The sequence below is a fragment of the Calypte anna genome, chromosome 2, assembly GCF_003957555.1.
Source record: "Calypte anna isolate BGI_N300 chromosome 2, bCalAnn1_v1.p, whole genome shotgun sequence".
Taxonomy (NCBI): domain Eukaryota; kingdom Metazoa; phylum Chordata; class Aves; order Apodiformes; family Trochilidae; genus Calypte; species Calypte anna.
In genome coordinates, this window is record NC_044245.1 from 142,743,462 (window position 1) to 142,755,668 (window position 12,207).

The window sequence follows — 12,207 nt, forward strand, 5'->3', positions numbered from 1 at the left end:
AAGAGATGGCTTTGATATTTTTAAATTCTATGCTTAATTACATTTTGACATTGTGTTTCATGGGTATTTGTATAATAGATCACATGAGAAACATTTAGTTCTCAAAACTATTTCAGTAAGGTCATTTTAATTTGATTCAGATTCTTCCCTGCTTTGAGTATTAGATATTCTTGCTAGTTTGTTTAGAGATTGAAATACTTATCTTGCAAAATGGATTCAGATGTTTTGTTTCCACCAAGGGATATTGCTCCTGAAAGTATTTTTACTTTGCTGCTCTGTTAATAAAATGTAGCAAGGACCACCATCTCTTGCCTGTTACCAATTCACCATTGTTGTACTGAAGAGTATCAGATAGATATGCATCATAGAAGAAATCAGCTGTACCATTTATATAGGGCAAAGTCATGCAAACCATGCTCAAAACTAAGCTCCTTAGTTTTGGTAGCATGAAAAAAACTGCATTAGTAAATTGGATGAAATGGTGCAGAATGACTACCGCTAATATCACATGCATCTTATGCAGCCATTGGTGTTCAGAGCCAGTAAGCTTTTGGGTGTAGAGTAAGTGAGATATACAAAGTATGCTTACATTACATGGAGAAGTCAACCAGTGACTTGCCCCCACACGCACTTTTAAACTGGCTTATTTGATGGGGTCCATATGGAATCTGAAATCCCATCTCCTGTAGAAGACAGAGGCATGGAACCACTCGGTGTGAAAGGGTCGGTGTCTGTGTCCGTTTCCCCCTCCGCCAGGTACCGCTTCTCTCTCATCCACGCCGAGGAGCCCCCGTTGGGGCCAAAGGGGAAGTCATCTCTCTCTTGGGAGATACTGAAGCCACTTGGGGAGCGCTCAAGTTCCTCATGGTTGACGGAGAGAAGGGATAATGGAGTATCACTGTCTCTTGTTAAGCTCCTTCTCTGCCTTGGAGACACCTTGTCTGAGGAAGAGCTTTGTAGGTCTCCTTGTGAGTGGTAGCTAACCTGGGAGTCCATTAATTTAAAAATAGGCAAAACTGTTGGCCTTTCTGCATATGAAGTTGAGGAGGGAGTAGCTTGCAGTTTGGCAGAGTTTTGCCCACCTAATGATAAAGGTTGGGAATGAGTCGTGTGACCATGTGCTGAGAAACCATAAGGACTCACTTTGTTGACTGGAACCTGCTGGAAATTGAAAGGAGTTTCATGAGCACACTGCTCAGTATATTTATATATTATTGTTTTTAATTCAGAATACTTGTTATCTTCTCTCTTCTCCTTTGCAGGAGAAGCAGTTTCTTTCATTGGACTTATCTCAGCAACTTGTATTTGTAGCTGTTCCATATGATGCATATGCATGTCAACAAGAAAATCCAGTTTCCTCCCCATGTCATTAACCTGAAAAATACAAATGTTATGATGTTGTCTCAAGTCAGTTCTTCAATGAAAGAGTCAACTCCACTGCCCCCAGCAATCATGTGCTACCATCTATATTAATCATGAAGCTAATTATAAAACAGTAATTACTTTGCTTAGGAAGCTGGACTGCTGTGGATGCTATCTGATCCTCTAACCACCTCAGATTAAGAAGACCCAGCCCTATAAACTGTGTCAAAAAACCTGTTAGCATTTGCTGGCTATTTTGCAGTCCAGCATGAAACAGCAGTCTAAATGGGGTGACCAAAGTCTTTATTCCATGTGGTAAAAAGCTACAGCATATAGGATTACCTTTGTACACAGACTTATTCTCTAACTCATAACAGCCTCACAACATTAAGGTTGAATACCAGGACTAATTTTCTTTTTCTTTAGATAGTACTTTGTGCCTGAACATTTACATTCCATGAAAGGAAATTATGTGAACTAATGCCACTTGCCTCTATCTTACTTACATTATGCATTTACAAATGAGAGTGCCTTGACTTGCTAAGCAATAGTTTAGGATGCACAAAGAGGGCCCAGCAATACTTTTCATTGCTAGACCTTGCAAAATAAGGTTGTGCTCACAGAGTTTAAGGGAATGAAAACTTTCCATCTAAACATTATGGTCAGTGTCTTGCTGCCATACAAATTGATCTTCATTCAACACTTTTCAAAATGCACACTTCTTAGGTAATTAAATTATTTCACAAAAAAATAACAGTATAGTTTTGTAATGATTAGGACAGGATCTCTGTAAATCTTGATCACCAACAATACAAATCTGCCTGGGTCAGTCAAAGACTCATATAGAATTCATGTTAGCTTTATAATTTCTGTATAAGCTCCCCAGACTCCATCTCTGTAATGAAAGTACATACCTGTCGTTCAACTTTAACAAATTTGCCCATCATACTTTGGTCTTCAGTATCTGTTGTAGATGCTTTGGCTACGTACGGTTCATTTCTATAAGGAATTAATAGCTTTATTAGTGTTCAAATTTCCTTTGCATAATTGTAATTTTCATTATAAATAATTATTACAATCTTGGCTTTATAATCATATAGTACCTTGGAGCCCTATTTAAGTAAAGATTAAATTCAGTTATTTATCATAAAAATGTAAGCAAAAGTCTATGTGATTCCAATGCATTTCTAAAACATATATTGCTGGATTTTATTGAAAATTATTTTGGTTTGAAATTAAAGATTAACTAAAACCAAAAGTAAACAAAATGTTCAAACGGAAATGAGATTAAGCTCAGACTTGGTGGTATGGTGTCAGCTTTGTGAAAAACATTGAGATAGTCTAGATAGTGGGTATACAGGTGGCCTAATTCTTCCTAATTAGCATATTTGAAGACTGAATCTGTTTCCAGGCTGAGTGTGTTGTGTTTTTTTTCTCAGATTTGTTAAATTTAAGAGTAACTGACAAAGAATGGAAATGCTGAAAAGAGATTTTAAAAAAAAATTTCCTTTGTGTTATTTCCTACTGCCTGCCCATCAAATGGACGGATTTCAGGAGGTAAGAAGATGATCTCTGCTTAAGTAAAGAACTTGGATTTATAACTTCATGGAATCTGGAATGGTCATTATCAACAGTCTTCCAGTATCTGAAAGGAGCCTACAGGAAAGGTAGGGAGGGACTTTTTACAAGCGTGTGTAGTGATAGGACAAAGGGTAATGGTTTTAAGCTGGAAGAGGGTAAATTTCAGTTTGACATTAGGAAGAAATTCTTTAGTGTGAGGGTGGTGAGATACTGGTACAGGCTGCCCAACGAGTTTGTAGATACCTCATTGCTGGAAGCGTTCAAGTCCAGGTTGGATGGGCCTGTAAGCAACCTGACCTAGTGAAAGGTGTCCCTTCCCATCTTGGGGATTGGAACTATATGATCATTTAGGTCCCTTCCAACCAAAACCATTCAATGATAACTTAAATGTTCATCTAAAGGGTTCCAAACCAACCTCAAAGTACACCATTCCATAACCTATGTCAAAGCCTAGAAAAACAGTTTCTAAGCCCTTGTTCTTTAACATGATTTAGAAAAAATATACCTTGAAACATTTGTTTTACCAGGTCCAGTTCTCTTCCTGACAAAAAAAAAATTTAGTTTTGCATATATCTTAATAAAACAGAAACTTCATCTAAAACGTCAGATTTGGTACCAGTTCATTCAAAAATCTGTAATCTAATTGTTTCCCAAATGATCATTGCATCTTCCATATATACAGGTCTCTGTATTCACATTTACATGTTTTTAGATTTTTCACTGGGTGGGACAAACCAAATAGAGCCAAGTTAGTTTACTTTCTGTACCCCAACACCATTCACTCTGGGCACCATAGCATCTTTGAGACAGATGGTCGATGGTCTTGTGATGGGTAATTGCTGACAGATGCACAGTTGTAAATAAAAGAAAAAATGTCATTTCCTATTGAATTCTTGCTACCAGAAACACAATAACACAATATATAAAACACAATATATGTTTCATACCAAAAATCCTGGTATTACAATGTATTTTCATCAATTTTCACCAAACACTGTTTAAAAGCAGCATCTTTGAAACTCTGAGTTTGCCGTTTGGTGAGGGCTATACCGAAACTTGTTTCACTTCAGGAAAATACCTGGTTTGCCATCAAACTATTGGTGATTTTTACTGAGTTTTAACTGGGTTGAATGTTAGAAATTCAGCATATAAGTATTCACGTGTATGCTCTTCATGTAAAATCACATTTCCAAACTGTGGAGAAGCTGAGCTAGGCAACTAAGAAGACATTAAGTTTATATTCCCACAATAAATTGTTTTTCAGGAAGTTAGCATCTTTCTGGCTCAACATTTACATTTATATGTCTTGTAGCAGCAAATCCTCTCAGCATCATAACAGTGTACTGGCTGGATGAAGGAGAGGTATGCTTATTGCTATGAATGAACCTTTTATTTCTGTTTTGGTCTGTAGCAATAACAAGGCATAAAAAATTCACCTGGGAGACTGTTGTGAAGGGTAAGAAAAAGCTCCTCCCTTTTGGGATTTCTTATGCTTGGGAGTAGATGGAGGTCCAGGTGTAAAAATCATATCTACTCTGAAAAAAAGAAAAGTGCAACTGTGTAAGTCCATCTCTGTATGCCAATCCATGACAGGAAATGCTGCAGGAAACAGTAGCAAAAATTTGAAAGAGGAGCACATTTTGGTTTGGTGATAAATTGAGGGTCACGATGCATTTTTTCTCTTCTGGGTTCACAATCAATACAAATAATTGTAATTATCTGATAATCAAGTTACTATTTAGCTCTCTGTTTATAAAATTTGTGATTTCCAAAATACCTGACTTCATTTTCTTCAAAGGCACTACATATGGTGGATGAGGGGAAGGCTGTGGATGTGGTCTATCTGGACTTCAGCAAGGCCTTCGACACCGTCTCCCACAGCATCCTCCTGAGAAAGCTGGCTGCCCACAGCTTGGACAAGCGTACTCTGCACTGGGTTAAGAATTGGCTGGAGAGCCGGGCCCAGTACCGGGCCCAGAGGGCCGGTACTGAATGGGGCTGCTTCCAGTTGGCGGCCGGTCACCAGCGGTGTCCCCCAGGGATCAGTGCTGGGCCCAGTCCTGTTCAATATCTTCATTGATGACTTGGATGAGGGGATTGAGTCCATCATCAGCAAGTTTGCTGATGACACCAAGCTGGGGAGAAGTGTTGATCAGCTGGAAGGCAGGAGGATTCTGCAGAGGGACCTGGACAGACTGGAGAGATGGGCTGACTCCAATGGGATGAGCTTCAACACAGCCAAGTGCCGGGTCCTGCACTTTGGCCACAACAACCCCATGGGGAGCTCCAGGCTGGGCACAGAGTGGTTGGAGAGCAGCCAGGCAGAAAGGGACCTGGGAGTCTGGATTGACAGGAAGCTGAACATGAGCCAGCAGTATGTCCAAGTGGCCAAGAAGGCCAATGGCATCCTGGCATGTATCAGAAACAGCGTCACCAGCAGGTCCAAGGAGGTGATTCTGCCCCTATACTCAGCCCTGGTAAGGCCACACCTTGAGTACTGTGTTCAGTTCTGGGCCCCTCAGTTCAAGAAGGATATTGAGGTCCTCGAACAGGTCCAAAGGAGGGCAACCAAGTTGGTGAAGGGACTCGAACACAGATCCTATGAGGAGAGGCTGAGGGAGCTGGGGCTGTTCAGCCTGAAGAAGAGGAGGCTCAGGGGAGACCTCATTGCTCTCTACAACTACCTGAAAGGAGGATGGAGCCAGGCAGGGGTTGGTCTCTTTTCCCAGGCAACCCTCAGTAAGACAAGAGGGCATGGTCTTAAATTGTGCCGGGGGAAGTTCAGATTGGATATTAGAAAGAATTTTTTCACGGAAAGGGTGATCAGACATTGGAATGGGCTGCCTGGGGAGGTGGTGGACTCTTCGTCCCTGGAGACATTTAAAAAGCGACTCGATATGGCACTCAGTGCCATAGTCTAGTGACTGTGGCGGTAGTTGATCAAGGGTTGGACTCGATGATCTCTGAGGTCCCTTCCAACCCAGCCTATTCTATGATTCTATGATTCTATGATTCTATGATTCTATAGTGTGATTGTCAAAAAAGCTGCTTCTCCTAAAAACATCAGGAGAGACTTATCAGGTCGTCTGCTGGATAGTGAAAATCAGAATTTGGCAAAGAGTAGTAATTTTTTATACTCTTAATAAACCAATTATTTTCTAACTTTATTGTGCCTAATTATGGGTAATACGTATTTTTTAAGCTACTAATCCTTTGGGGTTAAAAAAAATATAACTATAAATGAAGCTTTACAAAGACCCCTAGGTGGCATTTTATTTGGAACAACACCAGAAGTATTGTTTGGGATGCTCCAGCATATTTAGTTCCACTCTTTAGCTCTGTCAATATATTCTGTCTTTTGTAATATCCAACTGCTCAGATGCAAGAAAACCTCTGTTTATTTGGCCCAGACACCAAACTTGCTTGTCAGCAGCCAGCACTAGCCCAGGGAGCATTTATCTTTATTATCAGACAAACCATGCAGATACATTGCATGATGCCCCATGGGATTTTGAAACCTCACAAAGCAAGGTTGATATTTGCTAATTGTTTGAGTGTTGATGGACTGTCAGTTAATGTCTCATTAAAGTCCTGTGGCATCTCTCTGTTCATGGACACAATGAGTTATCGTCACCTCCCTGGTGTTGTCCAATTATAATTATTGGAGATCTAGTCAAGACAGTGAAGAAAAACTGGGGTGAGTAAAGGATCATCTCTGATCAAATAAAGACATATAGATTAAGCAGGGGTTAATTTTGTCATAAATTCCATGATTTATGTTGACTGGTTCTCTCTTAATCATAAAAGGAATCTCACATGGTTTGCCAGGGTTATGGGTTTTTATTCAAAGACCTCTAAAAAGTTCTCCCCTGGATACATGCAAAATGGCTTCTGGAATTCTGTGGTTCCTTCACTACTGGTGATTCTTTGTACTGGGGCCTGAAACCACTGGGTTGAATATTGCAAGGCTGAGGCTGTGCTCTGATTTTCACCCTGTTTCATCTGACATAACCATTGGCTGAGCTGAGCCTAATCATGTCAGGCATCTTTACTGCTGCTAAAACTCAAGCAAGTATCTGAGAGGTGCTCTGCTGTCCAAAATTCACAGAGCACCTTGGTCTCAGGTAAAAGAAGGACCTCCAGTATAAGGTTTATAGACCCCACCATAGATATGGTGTAGGTTTCTAACACCATGAGCACTCTTCAACTTCCTGAGCCCAAAAAGATATTGCCACATTGAAATCCAAGCTTGTGTGATGCAGAGATCATTTTATTGAGTAACAATCATGTTTTATGCACTTGATCAGCTCCTTCTTCTGAGAAATCAAGGTTGTATCTGAGTGGCATTTTGCTGTTCAGGGTGACTGGGGGGCTCAGGGAATGTGGAAAATGCTGTGCTGAGACTCAAAAAAATACAGCTACACACATATACACATGGACCCAGCCAAGCCTACTAGCTCAAACTCTGACCTGCCACATGTTTCAGGGTGCAAGCATCATAAAATTTTGCAGACATGCCTCGAAAGCACATCAGGATGTACCAATTCTGTGAGGAAACAACTGTGGGAGCAAATTGCATCTGAAGGGTCACCAGGGCCTGAAAATTCAATTTTTTCATATAGGACAATATACACCTGAGTGAAGGGGATGTAAGGCCTTCTGTCTGGCATATTTTTGCACATGTATATGATGTTTCATCAGTTAGAGGTCAGCAGAGAATCCAGCCCAAAGAAAAGAAGAAAAACTCATGCAGAAAGAGGAGAAACTTGACCCTAATCAAATAAGGCAATAAGCAAGAAAATTGACAAGATTATTTTACTCCATTTTCTTTGTAAGTGGTCTCCTCTGCTGCAGTTACCCGTAGCGGGAGGAGCCTTTCTTGCTCCTGGGGCTCGACGAGCTGCTGGCCTCTCCATTGCCTTGCACAAGAGTGAGCTGAGCTTAGCTTCTCTCTGTGGCTGTGTGTCCCACCTTTATTGGCCCCCGGTAATAGGGGGCCTGCCCTAACCAGGCACAGGTGGACTCACACCCACTCTTTGGCAACTCAAGGCACCTGGTTTATCTTGTTTCTCTACAGCTACCCTTGCTAGCTCCTCACTTGCCTTTATTCTTTGAGGAAAAGGCTTTCACTGTGCAAAGACATAGCTTCTGGGTGGTCTTTCAGGCAAATAGGGCAACTATGATTTTATTTTGCTAGGATGGCTACAGTTTCCCCATTTACCAGAGGATTCTTACCTTGCCTGAAGATACTTTATTCTGGAAAGCATATCAAGATGCCCTGCTGAGTATTGCTCTATCACATCCTTTACATCATAAGGCCTCAAAGTCTCCTTGAATTTTTTTTTGTAAAGACGAAACTGTAGTATTCTGCATCATGAACAGAAAAAAAATTACTAACTTCTTGTTTAAATTCCATAATGATAATTTGCAATTTTATCAAATAATTGACGAACAACTAGGGATGTTTGGAAATTGAGCATATTCAAAACAAGACAAGAAAACATAAGCAGGGCCTCTCTAACACCATTCCACATTAGTAAATATGTAATATTTGGCTCTTCATTATTAATAGGCTAAAACAAATCATACACACAAAATGTATTTTTTCAGCACTATCATAACTAGAAATAGTTCAAAGCTGCAGGCTCAGGAATTAGATATTGAACATCAGAAGTCACAGGAGATTTTCAAGCTGTAAACTTGGAGCCACTTTTTTTTTCATTCACCCTATTATGAAGGTAATCTATTGGATCTACAGTGCTAAATTGTTTGCATTTTGCACCCAGTGTTTTGGATAGGATATGAAAATCAGATAAAAATGTGGAAGTTAAGAAGTCGGCAGCAGTTCAAAATGTGGTGAAAAGAAAAAGTGATAGAACTACCTCAAATGTCCTTGAAAAAGCAGCAGTACAACATTGTTGCTGTTATAATTATAATAATAATAGTAATAATAAATTTATATTATTTTTTTTTAATGACCCAGTAATTCATAACAGAATTCTTCTAACAAGGATCAGTGCTGGTCAGAGCACTAGAAAACTATTCAGCATTCTTTTCTCCATCTTTTTTTCTTTATAAATCAGTTTACAGTGTCATATCTTGGTAAAATATTTCTCTTCTTGGCAAATAGAAAAGAAACATACATAAAGAATGAAAAGCATTTTCTTTCTTTAATCTGTCTTAGACCTGGGATTCAAGGGTTTTCTTTCTCACTAGAGTTTACATGTTCTTACTGGTCTCAAGTGGGGAATCACTGTTGTTTTTTAAGATTCTGTCCTACTTATTCAAGGTTTGTGGGCGTTTTTAATCTGTATAAACTTTCATTTAGCAAAGATAGTTCTATTATGACTTCTTAAGGGTTTTTGAGTTCTTAATCTGTTGCATATAAATCTTTTAAAATTTCAAAATTATAATTTTTATAATGAAATTATATATGATAACAGCAAAACTATACTTAAAAAAACCCCACAAATGAAGAATAGGAATCACAATAATAGTAATTTGAATTTAAAATCACCTTGAAAACCTATTAAGCATTTTGTCTGAAATAATTCTGAATTAGCATTCAGGGTCTGTGTAAATAATACAAGAAATAAAAAAAAAAAGCCTGGCTCATGATTGATTTAAAGGAAAATTACATGTATCAATTATATTTTCACAGGATGTGGGAAATGAAGTTTTCCAAAGGTAATAACAGCACACTTCATGGAGGTGGGGCTGGGAAACTGGAATATGTATAGTTTGTATTTGAAAGCAAGCAGATACCAGGGAAAGAAAGGGAAAGCTGTGGAGAAAATAGGGATGAAGAAACTTCCAGAAGGTGGGAAGCAGCCATGGGTACCATGAGAATAACCTGTGGGACATGGCTTTCAGCTGACTTCAGACAACTTGGAATTTTTAATGACAGGTTCTCCTGCACCCAACTGGAAAAGAACCAGGAAGATATATATATATTATGGCTACACACTTGTAAGTATATGCTTATATTCTTATAACCATTTTCCTTGAAGTTTTTCTAAAAAAATAATTTTAGGGCACTCCAGACTTGCAGTATTTCACCTGGAAGGAAGGAACTTCCTGGCCAACATATAACAACTTCTGGAACAAAAAGCAACTGCAATGAAAGAAGAGCTATTTTCCCATGAGGGCATTTTTTGAGGGAAGAGAGTAAAAAATATTGAGTAGAGGAGTAACAGGACATCAGTGAATGAATACTATGTTCTTGATGTGCTAAGTACAGTATCAAGATTTACTAGCAGTTTTCTAACCCAAGGGAATATCTCTTGTGATATGAAAATAAAAGTGACATCTTACAAGCTGAAGACTTCTGAAATGGAGCCCTTATTATCTATTAAGATATAACAACTGAAAAATATATTGTACACTCATAAAATTGTGAATTAAAAAGAGTTGAGTTGGCTCAGGTTTTATTGCTAAGCAAAAACTCCAGTTTCACATAAATACTGTAAGCACTAAATAGAACAAGATACTATATTCATAGCATATTTTAATGCAGAACTGCATACAATATATAAATATACTTATATAATAAATATACTTATTACATATCTTGCAAAAATGGCACAGTCAATGTTACTGAAATACATTTTCCTTTCTGGATATTTTCAAAGAGGACTTCAAATAGAGTCTGTCTGTGCTTTTCAAAATATCCAGAATTACCTAATCTATTGCATTTAAAACACAAGTAATAACAGCAACAATGGATCAACATGTAGTAACATAGTAAGGTGATTTTCTGAAGCAAAAGCATTCAAAGTCAAAGCAAAGAATTGAGAAGTATCAGAGACTTTTACCTGACAGCTCGGATGGCTGTCTTGAATGTGGGGATCATGTCTTCCATAAGGAAGTCACCACTGTCTCCTCTCTCTTCTGCCATGGGTTCCCCTGTTCCTGCATCTGCAAAGAAGGTCAAAAAAAGCTGAATGAACATCTGCCCATGCAATGTTTGGAGGATGCTTTGGCTAACTAAAACACTACATAAAGTAAGTGTCATTTATTAAAGGATCATCTTGCAGGGTCCTCTTTCTCTGGTCAGCTTGTGAAAGGGCATTCATGATTTCCCACATTGAGGGATCTCCTCTCAGATTCCAGAAATTCTGAAACTTCCTTTCCAATGGATTTATAGATTTCCACTCTTAGGACATTTTACAGTGGTAATTACTTGCCAGAATTATTTTACGTAAGTTTAAAACAGGCATAGAACTACAGGCCCAGTTCTCCTCCTACTTGCACTACTGGAGCTGTGTAGAAGAGGATAACCAAGTTCCCAGTGTGGACACCCAGACTATGTCCATGGTAGTTTGCCCAGCATGCACTGATGCCTGGTGGCACATTAAAGGAAAAAAATTGTTATTTACAGATCATTGAGACACTTTAAATAATAAGAGGAAAATACATGCCCAGGGAAGCTGAGAGGAAAAACGTCCTGTGATGCACAGACACCAAACAGAAACCTGCTGAGAGGCAGCAGTCTTAGGGACAGTGGGAGGGAAGCAGCCTTTGACTCTAGAAAACAAGGTTTTAAGAGATTGCAGCAAGCAGATATTTGAGAAGCCTGGACACAAGCCCTGCAGGACTGGCTGCAGTCTAGGAGGGAGCTACCTTAGTATAACATCTCTGCCCAATGCTCCCTCCTGTTCCAGGTCAAATAGTTTGACCACACCACTGACTATTTCCCAAACTGGCTGCTGGGTTGGCAGGGCCATTGCCTTATTTCAGGCACTGTGTTGCCTGGACTCCAGCATTCATTTTCTGGAGCTTTCTCAAAAGTGCAATATAAAACCAGGGACCAGCCGTGCTTGGCCCTGAAAGTTACAAACCTTCAACAGAATATGCAGAACAAAGTAAAATGGGAAGAATAGGGGATGGATTGAAAGGAATCAACACAGATGGGCTACCTTCTGAGCTCTGCCAAAAGGCGTACGCTTTCATTCGGAATGCTGTGCGAAAACGCTCCTTATTATTCAAGACAACATTCTTAGGCTCTTTTGAAGGACTTTCTTCAATGGCATCTACATTCAGAGGGGTAAATAGCTTTCCTTTAGTATTGGTACCACGAACCCGATCCAAGAGACCCAGCTTTTGGCTACAAAATAAGCAAAAGTAATCATTTTCCTCCTTTGTACACGTATAACTTGTTTTCATGATGCTTTAAGTATATAATGGGCTAAATAAATATATTGTATACAAGGACACTGCTGGGGCTACCATACATCAACATCTTTGTAAGCAACAGCTAAGGTC

At 39.2% G+C, this 12,207-nt stretch overlaps 1 protein-coding gene across 1 annotated transcript in view; it reads right to left on the reverse strand.

The window, feature by feature from the left end:
• Positions 1–469: 469 nt before the first annotated feature.
• The window catches only part of KCNQ3 (potassium voltage-gated channel subfamily Q member 3), a 189,727-nt gene continuing 177,989 nt past the window's right edge, over positions 470–12,207 (reverse strand). Inside the window, exons 10-15 of the mRNA XM_030445250.1 lie at positions 11,862–12,049; positions 10,758–10,860; positions 8,179–8,310; positions 4,380–4,478; positions 2,277–2,361; positions 470–1,374 (exon numbers count right to left, since the gene is read on the reverse strand). Coding sequence (XP_030301110.1) covers positions 634–1,374; positions 2,277–2,361; positions 4,380–4,478; positions 8,179–8,310; positions 10,758–10,860; positions 11,862–12,049 — 1,348 coding nt within the window. The 3' untranslated portion in view covers positions 470–633. The remainder of the gene's footprint in view (positions 1,375–2,276; positions 2,362–4,379; positions 4,479–8,178; positions 8,311–10,757; positions 10,861–11,861; positions 12,050–12,207) is intronic.